At 48.3% G+C, this 16,249-nt stretch overlaps 1 protein-coding gene and 1 long non-coding RNA gene across 3 annotated transcripts in view; one reads left to right on the top strand and one right to left on the bottom strand.

Annotated features, from left to right (window-relative positions):
• PIK3R3 (phosphoinositide-3-kinase regulatory subunit 3) overlaps positions 1 to 16,249 on the top strand; it is a 77,030-nt gene that overhangs the window by 34,445 nt on the left and 26,336 nt on the right. Inside the window, exon 1 of one of the 2 annotated variants that reach the window (XM_068198615.1) lies at positions 10,412 to 10,618. The exons of the other annotated variant lie outside the window; for it this stretch is intronic. Coding sequence (XP_068054716.1) covers positions 10,513 to 10,618 — 106 coding nt within the window. The 5' untranslated portion in view covers positions 10,412 to 10,512. Of the gene's footprint in view, positions 1 to 10,411; positions 10,619 to 16,249 lie in introns of those variants that run through there. 2 annotated transcript variants of the gene reach the window in all.
• On the bottom strand, positions 8,665 to 9,511 carry LOC137478663 (uncharacterized). The gene is made up of 2 exons (XR_011001719.1): positions 8,896 to 9,511; positions 8,665 to 8,797 (listed from the first exon to the last, which is right to left on the bottom strand). It is a non-coding gene; the product is annotated as an uncharacterized lncRNA (long non-coding RNA).

Here is a 16,249-nt window from a genome sequence, read left to right as displayed (position 1 = left end):
GGAGGACATGCATTCCTATGGAAAGTCAGGCTCTCCCAGAAGCAGCCTCTTCCAGCCCCTGAAGTGACAGTGACCTGAACATTTCTATTCAGACCAGATATTTTTAAGGCATTTCTAACCTCCTCTTATGTATTTTTCTTTTTCCTTTGGGGTTGAAATTATTCTAGCTTTGTGCAAAAACCAACTCTGAAGTGCTTGGGGAGTGGAAACCTCCCATTATACTTTTGAAAAATAATATTAATCTTCTCTCTCCTTTTATGAAGAGTTCTCTCCCCAATGGCTCGGGACTGGAGGTAGGCATTTGATGTGGAAATAGCCCTTGCTGGAAGAGCCCTTTGATGTTTGATTTTCACACGGCCAGCTCCTAACCAACCATGGGGGGCACAGGGTGCTAGCAGGGTTGGGTTCCAAAGGGTGTCCAGGAAGGACACAGAACAAAGGGGAGGTGCTGCCAGACCCTTATCCTGCCTGCCTTGTTTCCCTGAGCAACAGGCAGGTGTTTCCAGGCTTCAAAGACAATAAAACCAGGGGGATTTCCATTCGTGAAAACTGCCCTTGGCCTGATTCAGCTCCAGGACCTAAGGCAGGTGCCCAGCCTGCCCTGAGCCAGAGTGATCCTTTGCCCGGGGCAAGAAAGACCCTGGCATCTCCCATCAACCAAAGAGACCAGACAGGATTGCAAGAAGCAGGATTTGGCCTCAGCTGCAGAAATACAATTGCAAAAGGAAGGAGAGGACACAGTGTCTGATACCATCACCTGCTGGGATCCCCAAAATGCCTGTGCTGAAGCACACCCACTGCAGAGAGATGGGGCTGGGAGGCCATACCATGAGGATGAGGTGCCTGAGCTTGGTGTGTGGGGAGCTAGGGGCTGGGCACCACAGACCTGGGCAGCATCTGCAAGCAACATCATCCCCACCCTTGCTGCAGGGACACAGGGGACAGTGGATTCCCACTTTGGGACTGAGACATTGTCATGTAGTGTCTCTGGTGGCAGGGAGCCGGGTCACACATTTGCTTCTTTCAGTCCGACACAGATCCCAGCTCCTTATTTAGTGGGTTTAGTATGCACCGACTTTGCCTCCTGTAGTGCAGCAGCAAGTTTTTCTCCCCTTCCCCTCCCTCTCCTACTGTTTTCACTCATTTAATTCCTCAAAGCACTTCTAAGAAGCCGTTCACCTGGGAGGTATCATCCAAAACAAAGCTCTATTGTGTACGCTTGGTCAAAGCAAGATAAGAGCTTCCCAGCGACAGGGGAGTAAAGGTGCTTCTTCGGGTGCTGGCAGCTCTCACAGAGCGCAGTGTTTGGGATGTGTCAACCCACCGGCCGGGATTTGCATAGGTACAATATCCCTCTTCACTTTCTTGCACCCTGGAAACTGTTGTATTAAACCTCAGTTCAGTGTTTTGGCCTGGTAACCAGCATCACATGATTTACTTTGTTTCTTCCCTTTTTCTGTTCAGAGACAATATGCATTTTATGCTTTGTCAGCAGAAGGCAGGGCAGAGCTCACCCTTCAGAGTGTCCCACTCCTGGGAGCTCTGGCAGCTGACGGCTGTGTCTACTCTGCACAAAGAGCTCATGTCCAGCACATTCAGGGCAGGAAACAAAAGGTTTTCCACTGAGTTCTCTACTAACCTATGTGTTGTGAGAGACACTTGGCTGCCTTTTTACCCAAATCTGAAGATGTTGCAAGTTTTGTCTGATCCTTGAGGAACAGATGAACTGCTGGACATCTGGAAATCCTGGACAAAAGCACCATGCCGGCACAACTGAGCCCAAGGCACATGCTGAGCAAGACCAGTGATCCCAGGGACACAGCTGAACATGTGCCACACAGTCCCTCTGAGCATGGGCTATAAAGCTTGTGTTTTCCAAAATCTCTGGGTTTGTTGCATGTTTTGAGGACATCTGTGCAGCATAGGCACTGGTGGGCCAGGATTCCATCAAATGGCCCAAAGATTTATCTGGTGAGCTAGGAAGCTGAACTTGGTGCTTCAGAGGCTGATCTGCCAGCTTGTGCCCACCATGCACTATAAGAGTGTAGTCAGGACTTAGTGAATGTGAGGAATTTTGGAGTTTGATGGATAAAGTCTTGTCTAGTGTCTCAAAGTAGTGGGCTGGTTTGCAGGTATAAGGGAGGTGTTTTCCTGCATGTTTCTAGAGGATACCTAGAATTCCACAAGGCAGGCATGGCAGCAAAGACACAGAGTGAGTTCTAAGTGCCCCTAAGTCCCACCTGTCCTCCAGGGAAATAATACTCTTCTCTTGGGAACCCAGAATTATTCAACCAAATTGTTTGGAAATCTTCAGCATGGAAAAACCTTTATGCAAATGACAGACCAAAAAAGGTCTTAACGAACCTGACTTGCAAGTTGCCTTTGCTCAAACTCTCCCTGCCCATCACCTTGGCTGGAAAAGGAAGGCATTGCATTCACACACTGGATTTTAAATGCACACCGTACGCTGTGCTATTTGTTGTATTTCTCCACTCAGTGTTCAGAGGTTCTTCTTCTTATGCTTATTTACTGTAAAGCAGAGAAAGCCAGGGAAAATGATCTCCAAAGCAAATAGAGCCATGTTTCCATTTGGGAAAACTTAGAGGGAAAGCGTGTGTAGCTAAGCAACAATGCATGATGGTAAATGGGTCATTTTCCAAGGCATGAATTGCATGTGGATAACTGCAAGGAAAACAACCCTGGCCAACACACTGCCGACACTTGAGTTCTTGGCCTAAGTGATTAATAAGAAATGAGAGGACTTTTCAATACCCCTGAGAGCTTCCTGGGTTGTTATAGGAGTTTTTCTCCTGCTTTCCATCTCCACCCAAAATCTGGGGTGGGAAGTGTCCATTCCTGCAGCTGTGCAGAGCTCCAAGTATGGATGTGCTGCAGTGAGGTTCCCTGGACACAGAGAAATTGATAGGTCAGTTCCATCAAATCCCAGGGAAAGGGATGGGGGCAAAGGACTTGCATGGCAGGACTGGGGACTCAGCCATGAGAAACTTCCTTCTGTTTTGGGCCAGAGGGAAGCCAGCATTCCCTGGTGCATTCAGTTGCAACCTGCAACTGAAGGTTGATCTCAGCTTCCTCCAGCATTGCCCAAGGGTGGCTGTGTTGACTTTCCCTCCCTCCGAAATCAGATGATCTTCACTGCAAGGAAAGGGGGGGCTCTTACATGTTGTGGACTTATGAAGGTACTGCTACCAGGATAATACTGGCAGAGGGATGGTAAAATTAGTGTTTGGGAGGCCAGGGATGGAAGACTTTGCTGGAAGATAAATAGGTGATGCCACATTGGGCTGGGGGCATGTCCATGTTGTGTAGCTGCTGCATCATGGGGGCCATGCTTTGCTCAGTCAAAGGTGAAGGGTTAGGAAACCCTTCAGCTTTGCATCCTATGGCAGGGAAACAATTGTGCTGGTTTTTTTTTTTTTTTTTTTTTTTTTCATAATAATAACAAATCTACAGTTCTAGCTTTGCTTTGTGGAAGTGAAAATCCTCTGGGCTTTTCAGAATTCCTCTTACTGGGAATGGTGCCACCTTCAAACCCATGCTGGCAATCCAGAAGGTCACCAAGTGGGATGTCAGCAGAGCAGGGCTGAGACCTCGCTTTTCCTAGAGGTGCTGTTGATTTCCTCTTCCTGCTGCTTGCATCACTGGCTGGGATCAAAACATACACTGCCATGTTTATTAAAAAGAGTTACTGCAGGAAGGTATTGGGATTATTTCTTTCCTCCATGAATAAAGTTCTACAGTACCTCTTAAAATCAGACCTGAGGAATTTACAGAGTGGTTATTGTACATTCCTTGGGGGAGGCGGGGGGGGGGGGGAATCTAAGCAAGTAGTAGTAGTTCCAGTGCATTAAAGCAATGAATAGAGGAAGTGAAAAATATTTTAAATTCCTATACAGTGTTACATTTTAAAAGTGTCCTGGTTTAGGACATTAGAATCAGGGAAGGAGCTTTTCTCTCTCTCTCTTTTATCCCCCCTCTAATTTTTCTGAATTTGTTACAAGTCTCCTTCCATTTTGCTCACCATTTCCAAGCAACAAAATAGAGAGAGGCCTGGAACGATGACAGAGATGCGAAGTGCACAAAGGGACCAGAGTGTGGTCCGATAATTCTGTAATTGGAGCTGCTCGAGGCAATTTTTTTTCAAGCTAGTGTAAATGGGGATCGCTGAAACCCTTAACAATCGGACTGTCAGGCTGCTTCTTTAATGGATTGCTCTGTTTAACTCTCTCTGTTTGTCAATGGCAAGATGACAAGCGAAATTAGTGTACTGGAAAATATAAGGTAACTGGCAGTTCCCCAGCCCGGTTCCACAGCCCCGCAGACCCCGGGGTGCTGCAGCACTAGAGCCCGGCTCACCGGCTGCTCTCCTCCCTCTGCGGAGGAGGAGGAGGAGGAGGAGGGGAGCTTACAACCTCCTGCCCTTCCTAGGGGTAGGGAGACCTGCAAAAATACCCAGTGGCTCCGGGACTGACCTAGTGAAGAGCATGTGGTGCCCCCATGGCTGGCTGCACGCCAGGACTGGGGTGGGGAGAGCACCGAAATGTCCTCCCAAGCCGCAAACCTTTCATCAGCGGCTTTGTCGCCTGCTTTTACCCCACGCATACTCTTTTTAAAGCGCTGCAGGTTAATGTCAGTTTTCTGGGAGCAGTCACCATTAAAGATGCTTCCAGCGTGCGTGTGAGTGTGCGTGAGCACATGTGAATGCGTGCAAGGGTGCACCGCTTTGGAGATGCTCCGACACCTCCATTGTTTGCAGCCAGACCCTGAAATTTGGCAGCAACGATGCCCCGAGGCTAGAGATGTACCTTTCACTTTTCCCATGAAATTCCATTCTGGTTTGGCTGAGTTATAAAAAAAAAGTTTGAAAATCACCATTTCCCTTCTGCTGCCTGCATTCCTCAGGAAAACTTTGGCAGCCTGTCAAAACAATAACTGAACGTGAACTTTCTGAAGAGCTGGCCCGGTGCTGTCTGCCAAAGCAGCAATTCAGCACAGCTCAGTGCAGCGTGCCCTTTCCCTCACCCCCCCGTGCCCACCCCCTCGTCCATCCCCGGGCACCCTCCAGGTGCAGATGTGTCCACCCCAAACACCCAGAGCACAGGGCTGGCATCCACTGTCCAGCTGCAAAAGCCACACACACCTCCTCTCCCCTTGCAGGACAGCAGCTTTCTGCTTCCATCCCAGACTGTTACTCCTACAAGTTTTGGGCAGAAGCTTCTGGAGCAGTGAGGAAAGGCCAGTCCAAGCCTTGCTGAGGAATACCTTAGGTCCAGCTGCAACAACCTACATTGTAGACATTTATTTAAAAGATCTTTTTCTTTATTTTTTTAAAATGCTATTTCCTATGTTAAAAGAATGTTGTTTACAATGCAAAGCCAAGTGCTTTTAAGTTAGGAAATGCCTAATGTATGATTCCTCACAAGCTCAGCTCTATGTGCATGCCTTGTGTTCCAACCTTTATGGACATGAGCCCTTATTTCAAACTCTTTGCTTACCCAGTGGACAGGGGAGGGAAAAGGGCACAAGCTGCTCTCACTGCTGTAAATAAGACACTTCCTAACACTGAAGTGTTTCAGTTGAAAGTTTTTTTGCAGACCGCATATTATTCTTTAATACAGGTTTTTAATGCAATGTATAATTTTCAAACCAAAGCCCCCGACTTTGGCACACTTGCCAGAGTTTTTCCTCACCACAGAAATGTGGCCGCATCTGGGGTGGAGTGAGGCAACAGTTCTGCAGCCTGTTAGGACATAAAATGACTATAAAGCAGAGAGAGGAAGCACAGTCCTTGTTAAAAACACCCATTACATTTCACATGAAGGTTCTGGAGGATGCAGGGAAGCTAACTGCTGCTGCTTCACCCCTGCAGGGATTAATACTCTTGTGGCAAAAGCTTTGAGGTCTCTGTGGTACTTCTGGGGCTCAGACCGTACAACTGAAGGGGAAGATGGTGCTTGCACTGTCCCCGTGGTTCAGAAGGCAGGATGAACCTCTGCCATTCCATTCCCAACACCTCTTCTCCTGCCAGCAAACCTCAGGGTTGGTTTGCGGTGTACTGAGCCACACTGAGACCCCAGCAGCAGCATCTGAGCCAAAGCAGACAAACCCTCACACCTTCCCTTGTCTCCTCGTCACCAGGAGGTGAGAAACGGGCAGGAAGAATCCGTTAACGAAACCAAACTGCCATAACTAGTTGTTCTTGTGCTGTTCCCTGCAAGGTGTGGCTGCCCCCGTGGGAAGGTGGCCACCAGTCGCAGCACATTATCCAAAAAACCCGGTGTCTGTGCAGCAAAAGGCCAGTAATTTCATGTAGCATCTACTGATGGCCAGGGCGTTGTCCTTGCTGATGTGAATGCAGTTCTACCTTTGCCAAGCTCCCCTCCAGCAGGCCCTGAGCTTGTGCTAACAGTGCAGCTAATATCTGGATCTCAGGAGTGGTCAGGAGTCTCCAGCCTGCCCCAAAAGACTCTCATAATTTTCATGCATTTGGCTGGCAGCACTGTGGATCCAGCCCCCCTCCCTCCTCCAGCCCTCCAACTATAAAAGCCTGTTGTGGCCTACATTCAGCTGTCGGATATCACATTATCATGGCTCGGCAAAGAGGAAACCAAGCAGTTTGGCACAAATGGCTTTTCTGTGTTCAGTCTGTTCCACTGCAGGTCTGTTCAGCTCCTCCTGAAGCACATGGAAGCGCTCAAAACTTCAATATTTAATCTTGCCTTGAAATGCAAATTGTCAGATCCAAGGAAAGGAAAGTGAGCAAATGCACAGCCGTCGACATAAGATGTCAGGATGCTGGGAAGGCAGCAGGCACTCAGCTCACTTCTTGTCTTTCAGCTGCAGTGTGGGGCAGCAGGTCCCCTCCTCCAGCACTTTGACCCCTGCTCAGGCACTGCCAAATCACCATTATTTTGTTTCAGTGTTTGAATGTAGCTTTTTTCATCCTGGGGTGATGTACTGGGTTTGCATGGCTCGGTGTTGGCAGTGGGAGCACTCCAGACCTTGAGCACCCCCAAGCCCTCGGTGTGCTCCCAGTTTTGTCTCTGCTCTCCCATGTTCAGACTTTGTGCCTGTGGGAGAGGCACAGGCAGAGGGGGTTTAGCAGCGTGTAAGGCAGCAGATGTGCCTCCCTCTCCCCCCTGGGCACACACATGCACACCATGCTCATCCCTGGTGCAAGGCAGGCAGTGTGGTAGGAAAGGGAGCACCCCCTATGTGTGTTTTGGAAGCCAAGCAATCTTGGGTAAATTATAAGCACAGTTTTGAGAAATAAAAACACATTAATATTCTGTTCTCTCAAGGCATTATCCTACTGTTTACCATTACACACAATCCTCTGCCTTAAATTGCATCTTTGATTAAAGCAGCAATGAGAGAAACCAGTGCTAATAACAAAATGTATTCTGCTTTAAATCACTAAAGTGAAAACATCAATAAGCTGTAACCATCAGTGCCGCCATGAAAATGAAGGCAACCACCATGGGAAACAGCAAGGATGAAATCCACTTTGCCAGCATAAAAGCCAAGTAATTAGGTCTTATGTGGGTGGAACTTATAATGAGGTGCAGGAAGGGGGAAAATGAATTTCAGCCTGAGTCTGCCTCCTTCCCCCTCTCTGCCACAGCTGCTAACCTAAGTTTGGGGGCTGCCATAGGGACCACAGCCCCAGTTTTTGGCTCTGCAGGGCCTGCAAAGCACATCCACTTCTCCACCCCCACCCATGCCCGACCCTTGTGGGATGCCCCACACCTTGCCAGTGGGCAGCTGATGTCTTGGGCACAAAGCACCAAGTTAAATTTCACTGCAGGAGCCAGCTGTGCTTCCAAGGAGGGCATTTCCCTTTGAAGAAGCTGGAGCTGATACATGGTATCAGCTCAATAATTTAATTTAAAAATTAGAAAAAGGAATCATATCTGGTTATCATGGATTAATCAGAGTTTGCGTATGGGTTTATAAAATTAATTTATGTACAGTGAGTGACTTGAATCAAAGCCCTGTGCTCTTCTGCAGCCATCCATCCCTCAAGGAGCTCTGTTCCTGGAGCAGGCTGGTCTAAAATGCTTGCTGTGGAAGTTGTGATACATCAGCAAACTTCAGATCTTCCCTCATACTCTTCCATCGAGTACAGCCTTTCAGTTATTCAATGTCACAGTCACCCTAAGGTTCAGCCAAGCCAGGAGGGTGTTTTCAGGAGCTGCTACCCAATGCCAGAGTAGGACAAATTATTCTTCACTTGCTCTTCTACACTTTGAAGTGCAAAGAAAGCAGACACCTTCGGTGATGGATTTTCCAACATCCCCTGAGATTTCCACAGCAGATCAAGGTGTTGTTCATCCTTGTGCCTCTGATACTGGTTGGGAGTCTCGGGAAAGGACTTTTCCTTAATTTCTCAGCAGCAGCCTTTCTCTAAGGATGCTTCGCCGAGCCAAAACCGAGGCTGAGTGCCGAGCTGGCTGCACTTCTGCCTCCCGCCGGTGCCTGCGGGTTGCGGGCTGTGGCTGCCCATCGGGATGTGGCTGCCAGGCAGGCTGAGGTTCCACTTCGGGTGTGTTTGCAGCTCAGACTTATCCCAAACCTGGTGAGAGACAGACATCCAGTTTGGTGCCTTTTCCTGTGGTTTTTTGGTTTTATTCCCCCCCCCCCCCCCCCCGCTGGTTATGTCACTAGAAAGCGCGTCGGGTTTTTCTCGAGGGTCACACTCGCTAGTTATGGTGCCCTCTGAGATGGGCAGGTTATAACGTAGGTTACGTGGCTCACACAGCAGGCAGCTGCCAGGGCCCTGCAGAGGAGGGAGGAGAGCCAGTGTTTGTGGCCAGTGCAGCGGCTGAGGGGTCAGCCAGGACAGGCTCCCGCCGGCGATGTGGCCAGCGGCTCTACCTTCAGAGGGTCCCCTGTGCCCGGGTCTCCCACAGGCCTCACTCATCCCCACACGGCGGCCGGCCCGGGCTGGAGGGTGGCAGGTAGCCCCGGTGCTGCGGCGCACCGGCTCGGGGCGGGGGCAGCCCCGCCGGCGATGTGAGCAGGAGGAATTTCCCCAGGGCCAGCGCTGGAGCCGGCGGTGTCGGGGAGCTGCCCGGCCGGGATGCGGGGCCGGGATGCGGGCCCGGGATGCGGGCCCGGGCCACCCCGCGCCCCCCGAGCCCCGCTCTCGCCCCAGCGCTCGCCTTCCTTTGTCCCGCTTGGTAACCGGCGCTCGCGGCCAATCGCCATCGAGCCGGCCGGCCCCGCCGCGCGCTGATTGGCTGGGCCGCCCGCAGGCCTCTGCCAATCCCGGCGCTCGCTGCTCCCTCAGACAAAGGCAGCGGCTCTGGCAACTGCGCTCCGCTCCCCCCGCCCCCCGCGCGTGCTCCGCGGCAGCGGCCCCTTGGCGTCCGGCCAGCCAGGGGACCTACCACCGCCACTGCGCGCCTCAGCGCGGGGGGGGCACTGCGACAAGGCGTCGAGAAAAGTGGCGAAAGCGAGCCGGATAAAAGTTAGAAAAGCGGGGAAGCAGACTTTTATCCATGCTAAGCTTTCTGTGTGGGTCTGCCTCGCCAGCGCAAAGAAGGACATTTTCCCTTTATGGCTAGTTTTTTTTGCCCACCCCTCTCTCCGCCTCGTGGAAGCGCCCGCTCACACACACCCCCGTTCACCTCCAAGGGGTTAAAGAGCCGGCGCGAAGCCCCGCCCCCTGGCGCCGGGGGGGCGTGGCCCGGTCCCCGGCAAGAGGCGGGTGGCGGCGGCCGGGCCCCTCAGAGCCGCTTAAAATGTCACCGAGCGCGGTCTCCCCGAGACCGGCCCCGCCGCCCGCCGCCGCCGCCCGCCGCCCCGCGCCGCCAGCAGGGCACGGCGGGCCCCGCCGCGGGCCGCCCGCCCGCCGCTGAGCCCCGCGCACCCAGCGCCGCCGGCGCGCACCGCACCGCGGGCACAGCGCCGCCCGCCCCGCTCGGGCTCCGCGCCCGCCCGTATTGTTGCCCGCCGCCGCTGCCTCCTTTCTCGTCCTCCGCCGGCGGATAGAATTCATCCAGAGACTGAAATCGCCCCTTTTTATCCGCTGCTTCCCACCATCGCCCGGCTTTCCTGTGGGGGGCTTGTTTGGCTTGTGGTTTAAAAATACCCCGAAAACGGCGATTTTTAGAAAGAATTCAGGAAAGTGGCTTTTCTGTGGAAAGGTGTCTTTTTAAACAAAAAGAAGCACTCTCTCTATATATTATTATATAGATTGCTCCCTACCTTTAGTTCCTGTAGGGCAGCTGCTGAGGTGACTTGCGTGGAGGCTTTTTTTTAAGTTTAATTTTGCGATTTGAATTTTCTTTTTTTTTTTTTTTTTTTTTTTTTTTTTTGCTAGCAGTGTTATTTTACAGCGAGGTGAATTCTTCTCGGCTTCCTTTTTTTCTTTTTTTTTTTTCCCCTTTCTTTTTATTTCCCCCCCCTTTTTTTTTTTCTTCACCTCTCGATTAAAAGCCGAGCTATCCAGCCTCTTATTTCTAACCCTGCCGGGACTTGGCTGTCGCGATGTACAACACGCTGTGGGATATGGACCGCGATGACACGGACTGGAGGGAAGTGATGATGCCCTATTCCACTGAGCTGATATTTTACATTGAAATGGACCCTCCAGGTAGGGAGCCGAAGCCTGCGAGCTGGCCCCGCACCCCTGGCAGCGGGTCGGGGACTGCCGTCCATCCCTGCCCTCCCTCCTCCTGCAGACTTTTCCCTTTTAAAATAAAAGGAGAGGGGCGGGGGGGGGTGAAAATTAATATCTGGAGTTAAACTTTGTGTAAACTTCCCAGGGGCTTGAGCTCGCTGTCTCCCGGGCAAAAGTATTTTAATACTGGATTTTTTTTTTTTTTGTGGGGGAGGTGGGAGGAGAAGAGCAATTGATGGTGCCTTTTGGGAGATGGAAGGAGGCAGCAGGAGGAGAGCTGCTCGCAGCCCCTCTCCCGTGTCTCCTTTTTTGAAAACCTTTATTGAAAAGCATATATTTCGGCTGTATTCGCTCCTAGAGGAGCGCTTTTATTATCCTCTTCACCTGTGTGCCTTTATGTGCCTGTAACACTTTGATGGTGGTGATTTACCCACCTCCATTCAGTTCCAGTTTAATCGCTTTTACAGTCTCCAAGACCCTTTTCTCCCCAGCTCTCTTCCAGCAGTGACAGATGAGGTGTGTGTTGTCGCTGGGTTTTGGTGATGGGGGGGATAATACTTGGGAACAGGCTGGAATCCATCCCTGGAGGCACAGTTACTTTGATAACACTTAATAACCTTGTTCAAAAGGATTTGATTCACTTTTTCTTCCCTCCCCCCTCCATGGATTGCTAGTGCTGAAAATGGGGAAATGTATTATCCCTTGCTTGCCTGAAGTTTTTAGATGGGACAGAAAGTTTCTTTTGTGTCTGAAGAGGGAGGGAAGGCTTGTGAGGAGGAGACCTGGAGTCTTTCTTTGGTAAATGAATTACAGTAAGCATAAATGGGTACTGGTGAAACTGTGTCTATACCTGTAAGAGTCAAACAGGCTGAAGCAGAAAGGTGTTTGAAGGGCCTTTATCCTCTCAGGTCTCTGATCTGTACAGCCAGAAGGTACAGTAAAATATGCACCAAAAGTCTTAGCCTGCAGAGAAATTGATAGCAAATAAGTAATTCCAAGTGCTGTCTTTTATGGGGCGCGTACTTTCAGAATGTGCTTTTCAACCTGTGCCTGAATCGTGGCGTGTATCTGCAAGTGTGGTTTATTCTCTTTGTTTCAGCACAGTGAGCTGTATTTTTCTCTCTGGAGGTATGTGGTACTTTAATTAAAACAGGAGGAGGTGATCATCCTGAGATTTTTGGATCTCAAGGACCTGTATTTGCTTCTTTTGGTAATTCTGGCACTTTAAAAATTGGACAGATCTCTCATACACACAGCACTGGCTACTACTCATTAAATTCTTGCATAGCTGACACTGCCTATTTTTAGATGTTACTCCTGAAAGCCTAAAGTTCAATCAAATCACTTTGCTTTTGTGAATTTTAAAGGATATCTTTCTTGTAAATGCTTTTGATTTTTAACTGTTCACGAGGTAAGTATTTGTGTGTGCTTGTATCAAATGAACAAAAACCCAAGTCCCACTGTAGGTGACTTAAAGCAATTAGTGTGGGGCTTTTATTAAAAAAAATAATAATAAAGCCCCTTGAATGGGTTAGTACAAGGAGGCTGCTAAAAGGGGCTGGACAAAATGAACCGGTTAGAAAAAAACTTTCCAGTGTTTCTGCAAGAATTTGGCCATGCAGAATTCTTACAAAGCCTTTCAAAGTTTACATTAAGAAGAGCTTTTCTATCATTAATAATGCCAATGCTTCCATCACTGGAGCCCTCTTGTCAGGGATCAAGGATCTGCACAGTCCAAACACCAGTTAGCCAAAGGACTTTGTGTTACAGGCTGATCCCTGAAGTGTTCAGTAACTTTATCTTTCATATTTTTAAACTAGACGAGCTGGAGCTGGAAATGTTGCATGGGATAATCCCCATGTGTATGTCCTGAGTTCGTGGAACTGTAACTTTTAAATTGCAGGAGGAGGGAGGGAGAGTGTGGCAGAGGGTCTGCTTTCTCCCTGTCCAGAGGCAGGGTCGGAAAGCATTTTCTGGCCTGGGATGATAGGTCATCCCCAAGGGGAGTGTGTAGGAATTTATTTGTGGAAGGCTTAAACACTCGGCGTGCCTTGGGATAAAGTCACTGCCTTTGCACCCGGTAACAACCACAGCTCCATTTGGCCCGCTTCCAACAAAAATTTGTGAAGGTTTTCGGTGCAGCGTTCCCGGTGCGGTGGCCGGAGGTCTTGGGGGGCTTCCCCTGGGAGCGGCGGTGTGCGGTACCCCCGGAGCGGCGATGTGCGGCCCCCAGAGCAGCAGTGTGCAGCCCCGCTGCCGAGGCAGCCGGAGCGCTCCTTTGTTCCCACAACTTGAGCCGAGACATCCCCGGTTGGGTTTTGTGCCGCAGCACCGGGCACTGGCAGATCCCGGGAGCCAAGTGTCTGGGCTCACGCATGACTGCCCCTGATTACATTTTACTGCGTCTAAACTTGAGGCAGAAGACAAAAGCAAGGTGAACATAATGTGCAGTGTCACCCGTAACCTCCGAGCCGAGGGTGGGGATACTGCTTCTCGTTAAGGGCCGGTAGACCTTTAATTTATCTTGGCAGGCCGTCTTAATACCCACCTTAGCCTTGCCCAATAATAATGCAGAAATAAAATCTGGTGATGGCAGGCAGCCTGCAGCACAGCCGGAGCTTCTGTCAGGCCTCAGTGCACCTGCACCAGCTTATCAGTGTGCTTGTGTTTGCTGTTCGGGGCTGTAGGTGTAAATGGATGTTCAGAGCAGGTCCTGGAGCCTCTCTGCTACAAGGTTCGCTCTAAAGTTCAGAAATAAAAGTAATAAGACCTCTCTCTCTCACTTGAGTTTCTCTCAACTCGAGCAGAGGCAGTCAGGTAACAAGGAACTGCAAGCTTTCTGCTAGGCATTAATCCATCCTAAACATAGGAGTGGGACAGTTTTCCCAGAGTGGTGGAACTAGGGATGCAGCTCTGCCAGCCTCACAAAGCATAGTTTGGAGCAGTACAACTAACACAGGAACCACAGTGGTGACAACCAAGAGGGTGACTCCTGTTACCTCATGCTTTTTCCTCCTGCTTACATTTTATTTTGCATGTATACATGCATCACTGGCATAAGGGAGGATCTCTTTATGGCAGATAATACTACATGCAACCAGTACGTTTCAGTATCTAAAGACACAACTGGGGCCATCACTTGCATACAGCTAACATAACAGCTTCTCACCTTTCTAATGATGGATTAAGTTAAAGTATTGTGGCTGTAGCAGCATCATGTGCTGGCTCTGGCATTAGGAAACTGTCAGGGGTTCACTCATATATATATGTTTGTTGTTGCTGTGGGTCTTGCTATGTGAAAAGACAAGAAAATAGATTCTGGGTTGAATTTAGTTTATTGGACAACAGCAGTTCAGGTCTGCAAAAAGTTGTTACTGCCAGAAGTTTTTGAACAGAGGATTTCAAATTGACTGCAAAAGTTACCAGAGTATCTAAAGCTCAACTACCTATGTATTGCCTGACTTCTACGTAGAAGGGCTAAGTAATGTCTTTCCCTCTGTAGATCTGGGATACATTATCAGTTGTGTTGGTGATAAAATGTGTAATCACTGAATACATTTTGTCACAGTTGGATGAAAATCAGTAAGAGTGGTCTGCTGGGATTTCTGATACAGATGTCAGCAAAGATATTGTGCTCAACTACAAATTAGAGGTTAGTTTCCTTTGTGTGGGTTATGAAGAAAACCACAAGTTTAAGGCAGGCTTCCTAGTGCAGAATGGGCTCTGTCTATGAACAGATAGTACAATAACTCTTTGACCTAAAGCTATATGGAAGCTACCTGTTTGAACCCTGAAATATGACCAGCTACATTTATAACTTGATCCAGCTGTCTTTTTCAAGAACAGTACTTTGTCTTGCCTCATATGCGGTAACAATGCTGTTGCTACAAAATCTTTCGATATTTAAGCAGGAGGAGTAATAATTTGTGGGCTGTTTAGTTTAGTCTGCTTTGTAGAAGCAGAACTGCCATTGTATGAGTAAGATAAGTATTCCAAGTATTCAAGGGAAAGACTGTATTTATTCATTATAGTTTCTATTCTCATGTATAATTTGACAACCCTTATTTTAGGGGCGTGATACTGTAATTGTAATTTGGAAAACACGGTTCCGAGCTCAAGGGCAGTGTTTACTGGGATACCAGGTGTGCTGTATCACTATCAGTGTTACAGTGGAAACTGAATGTGGCTTCTCAAATTGGGTTTGTGGTACACAGTAGCCAGATGTAGGTGAACGCTTCCTGTCTATGCCTGACTAGTTTTCCAGTGGGAGAACAGATGCAAATTTGAATAGCTTTGTCAGTGTTGTCCTTCAGCTTATCTGACTCCAGAAGCTTATCAAAGAAAAGTTCTGGTTTTGCACATCTTAAAAAAAAAAAAAAGTCCTACTAGTGCATGTATTCAAAACAACAGCACTGTAGCTTCAACTGTCTTTTTCTGCAAATTTAAGTCTTGCTGGAAATTGTATTTTAAAAAAGTAGATGTTTGGGATTAAGAGTTTCCCTGTTACAGAAGGGAAGTTTGTGCAGGCTGATTTGGGGTAGAGCAGGGAGTAAATAAGGCTCATTCACTGTATTCTGCATATCTGGGAAAATTGTTTGGATTGGAGTCTCAGCTTCTATGAGAGCAGTGTTGTGAAATGCTTGTATTCTGTTCTTGTTTCACCTGGAGTTCTCTACTGGCCTTTTTATTTAATGAGTTCTGTAACGATTCTTTTATTTCTGATTGCATTTTTAGCCTTGCTTTTGCATTCCTTGCATTTCATTTTCTTTTTGATGGCTCTAACTGTTAAAGAATATCACTCATCAGCTTTCAATTAAATACATGACCACAAAAAATAGCATCATTAATAGAAAGTGAAATGCTGTTTTGCTTGAGATGAGAGAGCCTGCCATAAAAGGCTGACATTTGTGTTTATTACTAGGTTTTCAGTTTATGTAGAAATAGTTGGGGAGGCAGAACTTGCTAAAAGGAGTTTTTCAGCTCTGTGTTCTTAAAGCTATGGGTTTATGCAAACTAAAACATGAGGCAACATTCTGAGAAGAAACAAAGCTCTTCAACATGTGTTTTTGCAGCAAATGTTATTTCTGCAATTGTTGTTCCAAGCAGTTTTGTGTATTGCATGATTCCTGTACCTGACAGGAGTTAATCACGGTGTTCCTTCTGTCTCACATGTTTAAAAGGAGAAGACTCTTCCTGAAGTTTTCTGTGGGGCTATTGCTTTCCCAAGCAGCAGAGCTGACTTCTGTCTTTGCCATTGCCTGCATGATTATCTTATTCCAGACTGAAGCTGTTTGTGCTTATCTTTGCTCTACAGCTTGGGAAAACAGAGGCATAGCTGGTCATACACATCTGCACCCAGGACTGAAAGCAGTTGGGTGCCTTACATCACCTCATGTTGGTTGTTTAGTGAGTCACTTTTTGGGCAGAGAGGTAGAAAAGAATAAAAGAATACTTTTATCAGCATGCCCTGTGTGTTTTAAAGCTTAGGGTTTATTATTGTCAGAAAGACTGTTAACTGTGTTGAAACAGGTTGCTGTAAAACTTCAGTCCCATTAAAGCAATAGGTGTATTCTAGCTGGATTTTTTGGAAAACTCATTTTTGTA

This window comes from Anomalospiza imberbis, chromosome 9, assembly GCF_031753505.1.
Source record: "Anomalospiza imberbis isolate Cuckoo-Finch-1a 21T00152 chromosome 9, ASM3175350v1, whole genome shotgun sequence".
Taxonomy (NCBI): domain Eukaryota; kingdom Metazoa; phylum Chordata; class Aves; order Passeriformes; family Viduidae; genus Anomalospiza; species Anomalospiza imberbis.
Note: the sequence above shows the minus strand (reverse complement) of the source record. Positions and strands in the feature narration are given on the sequence as shown.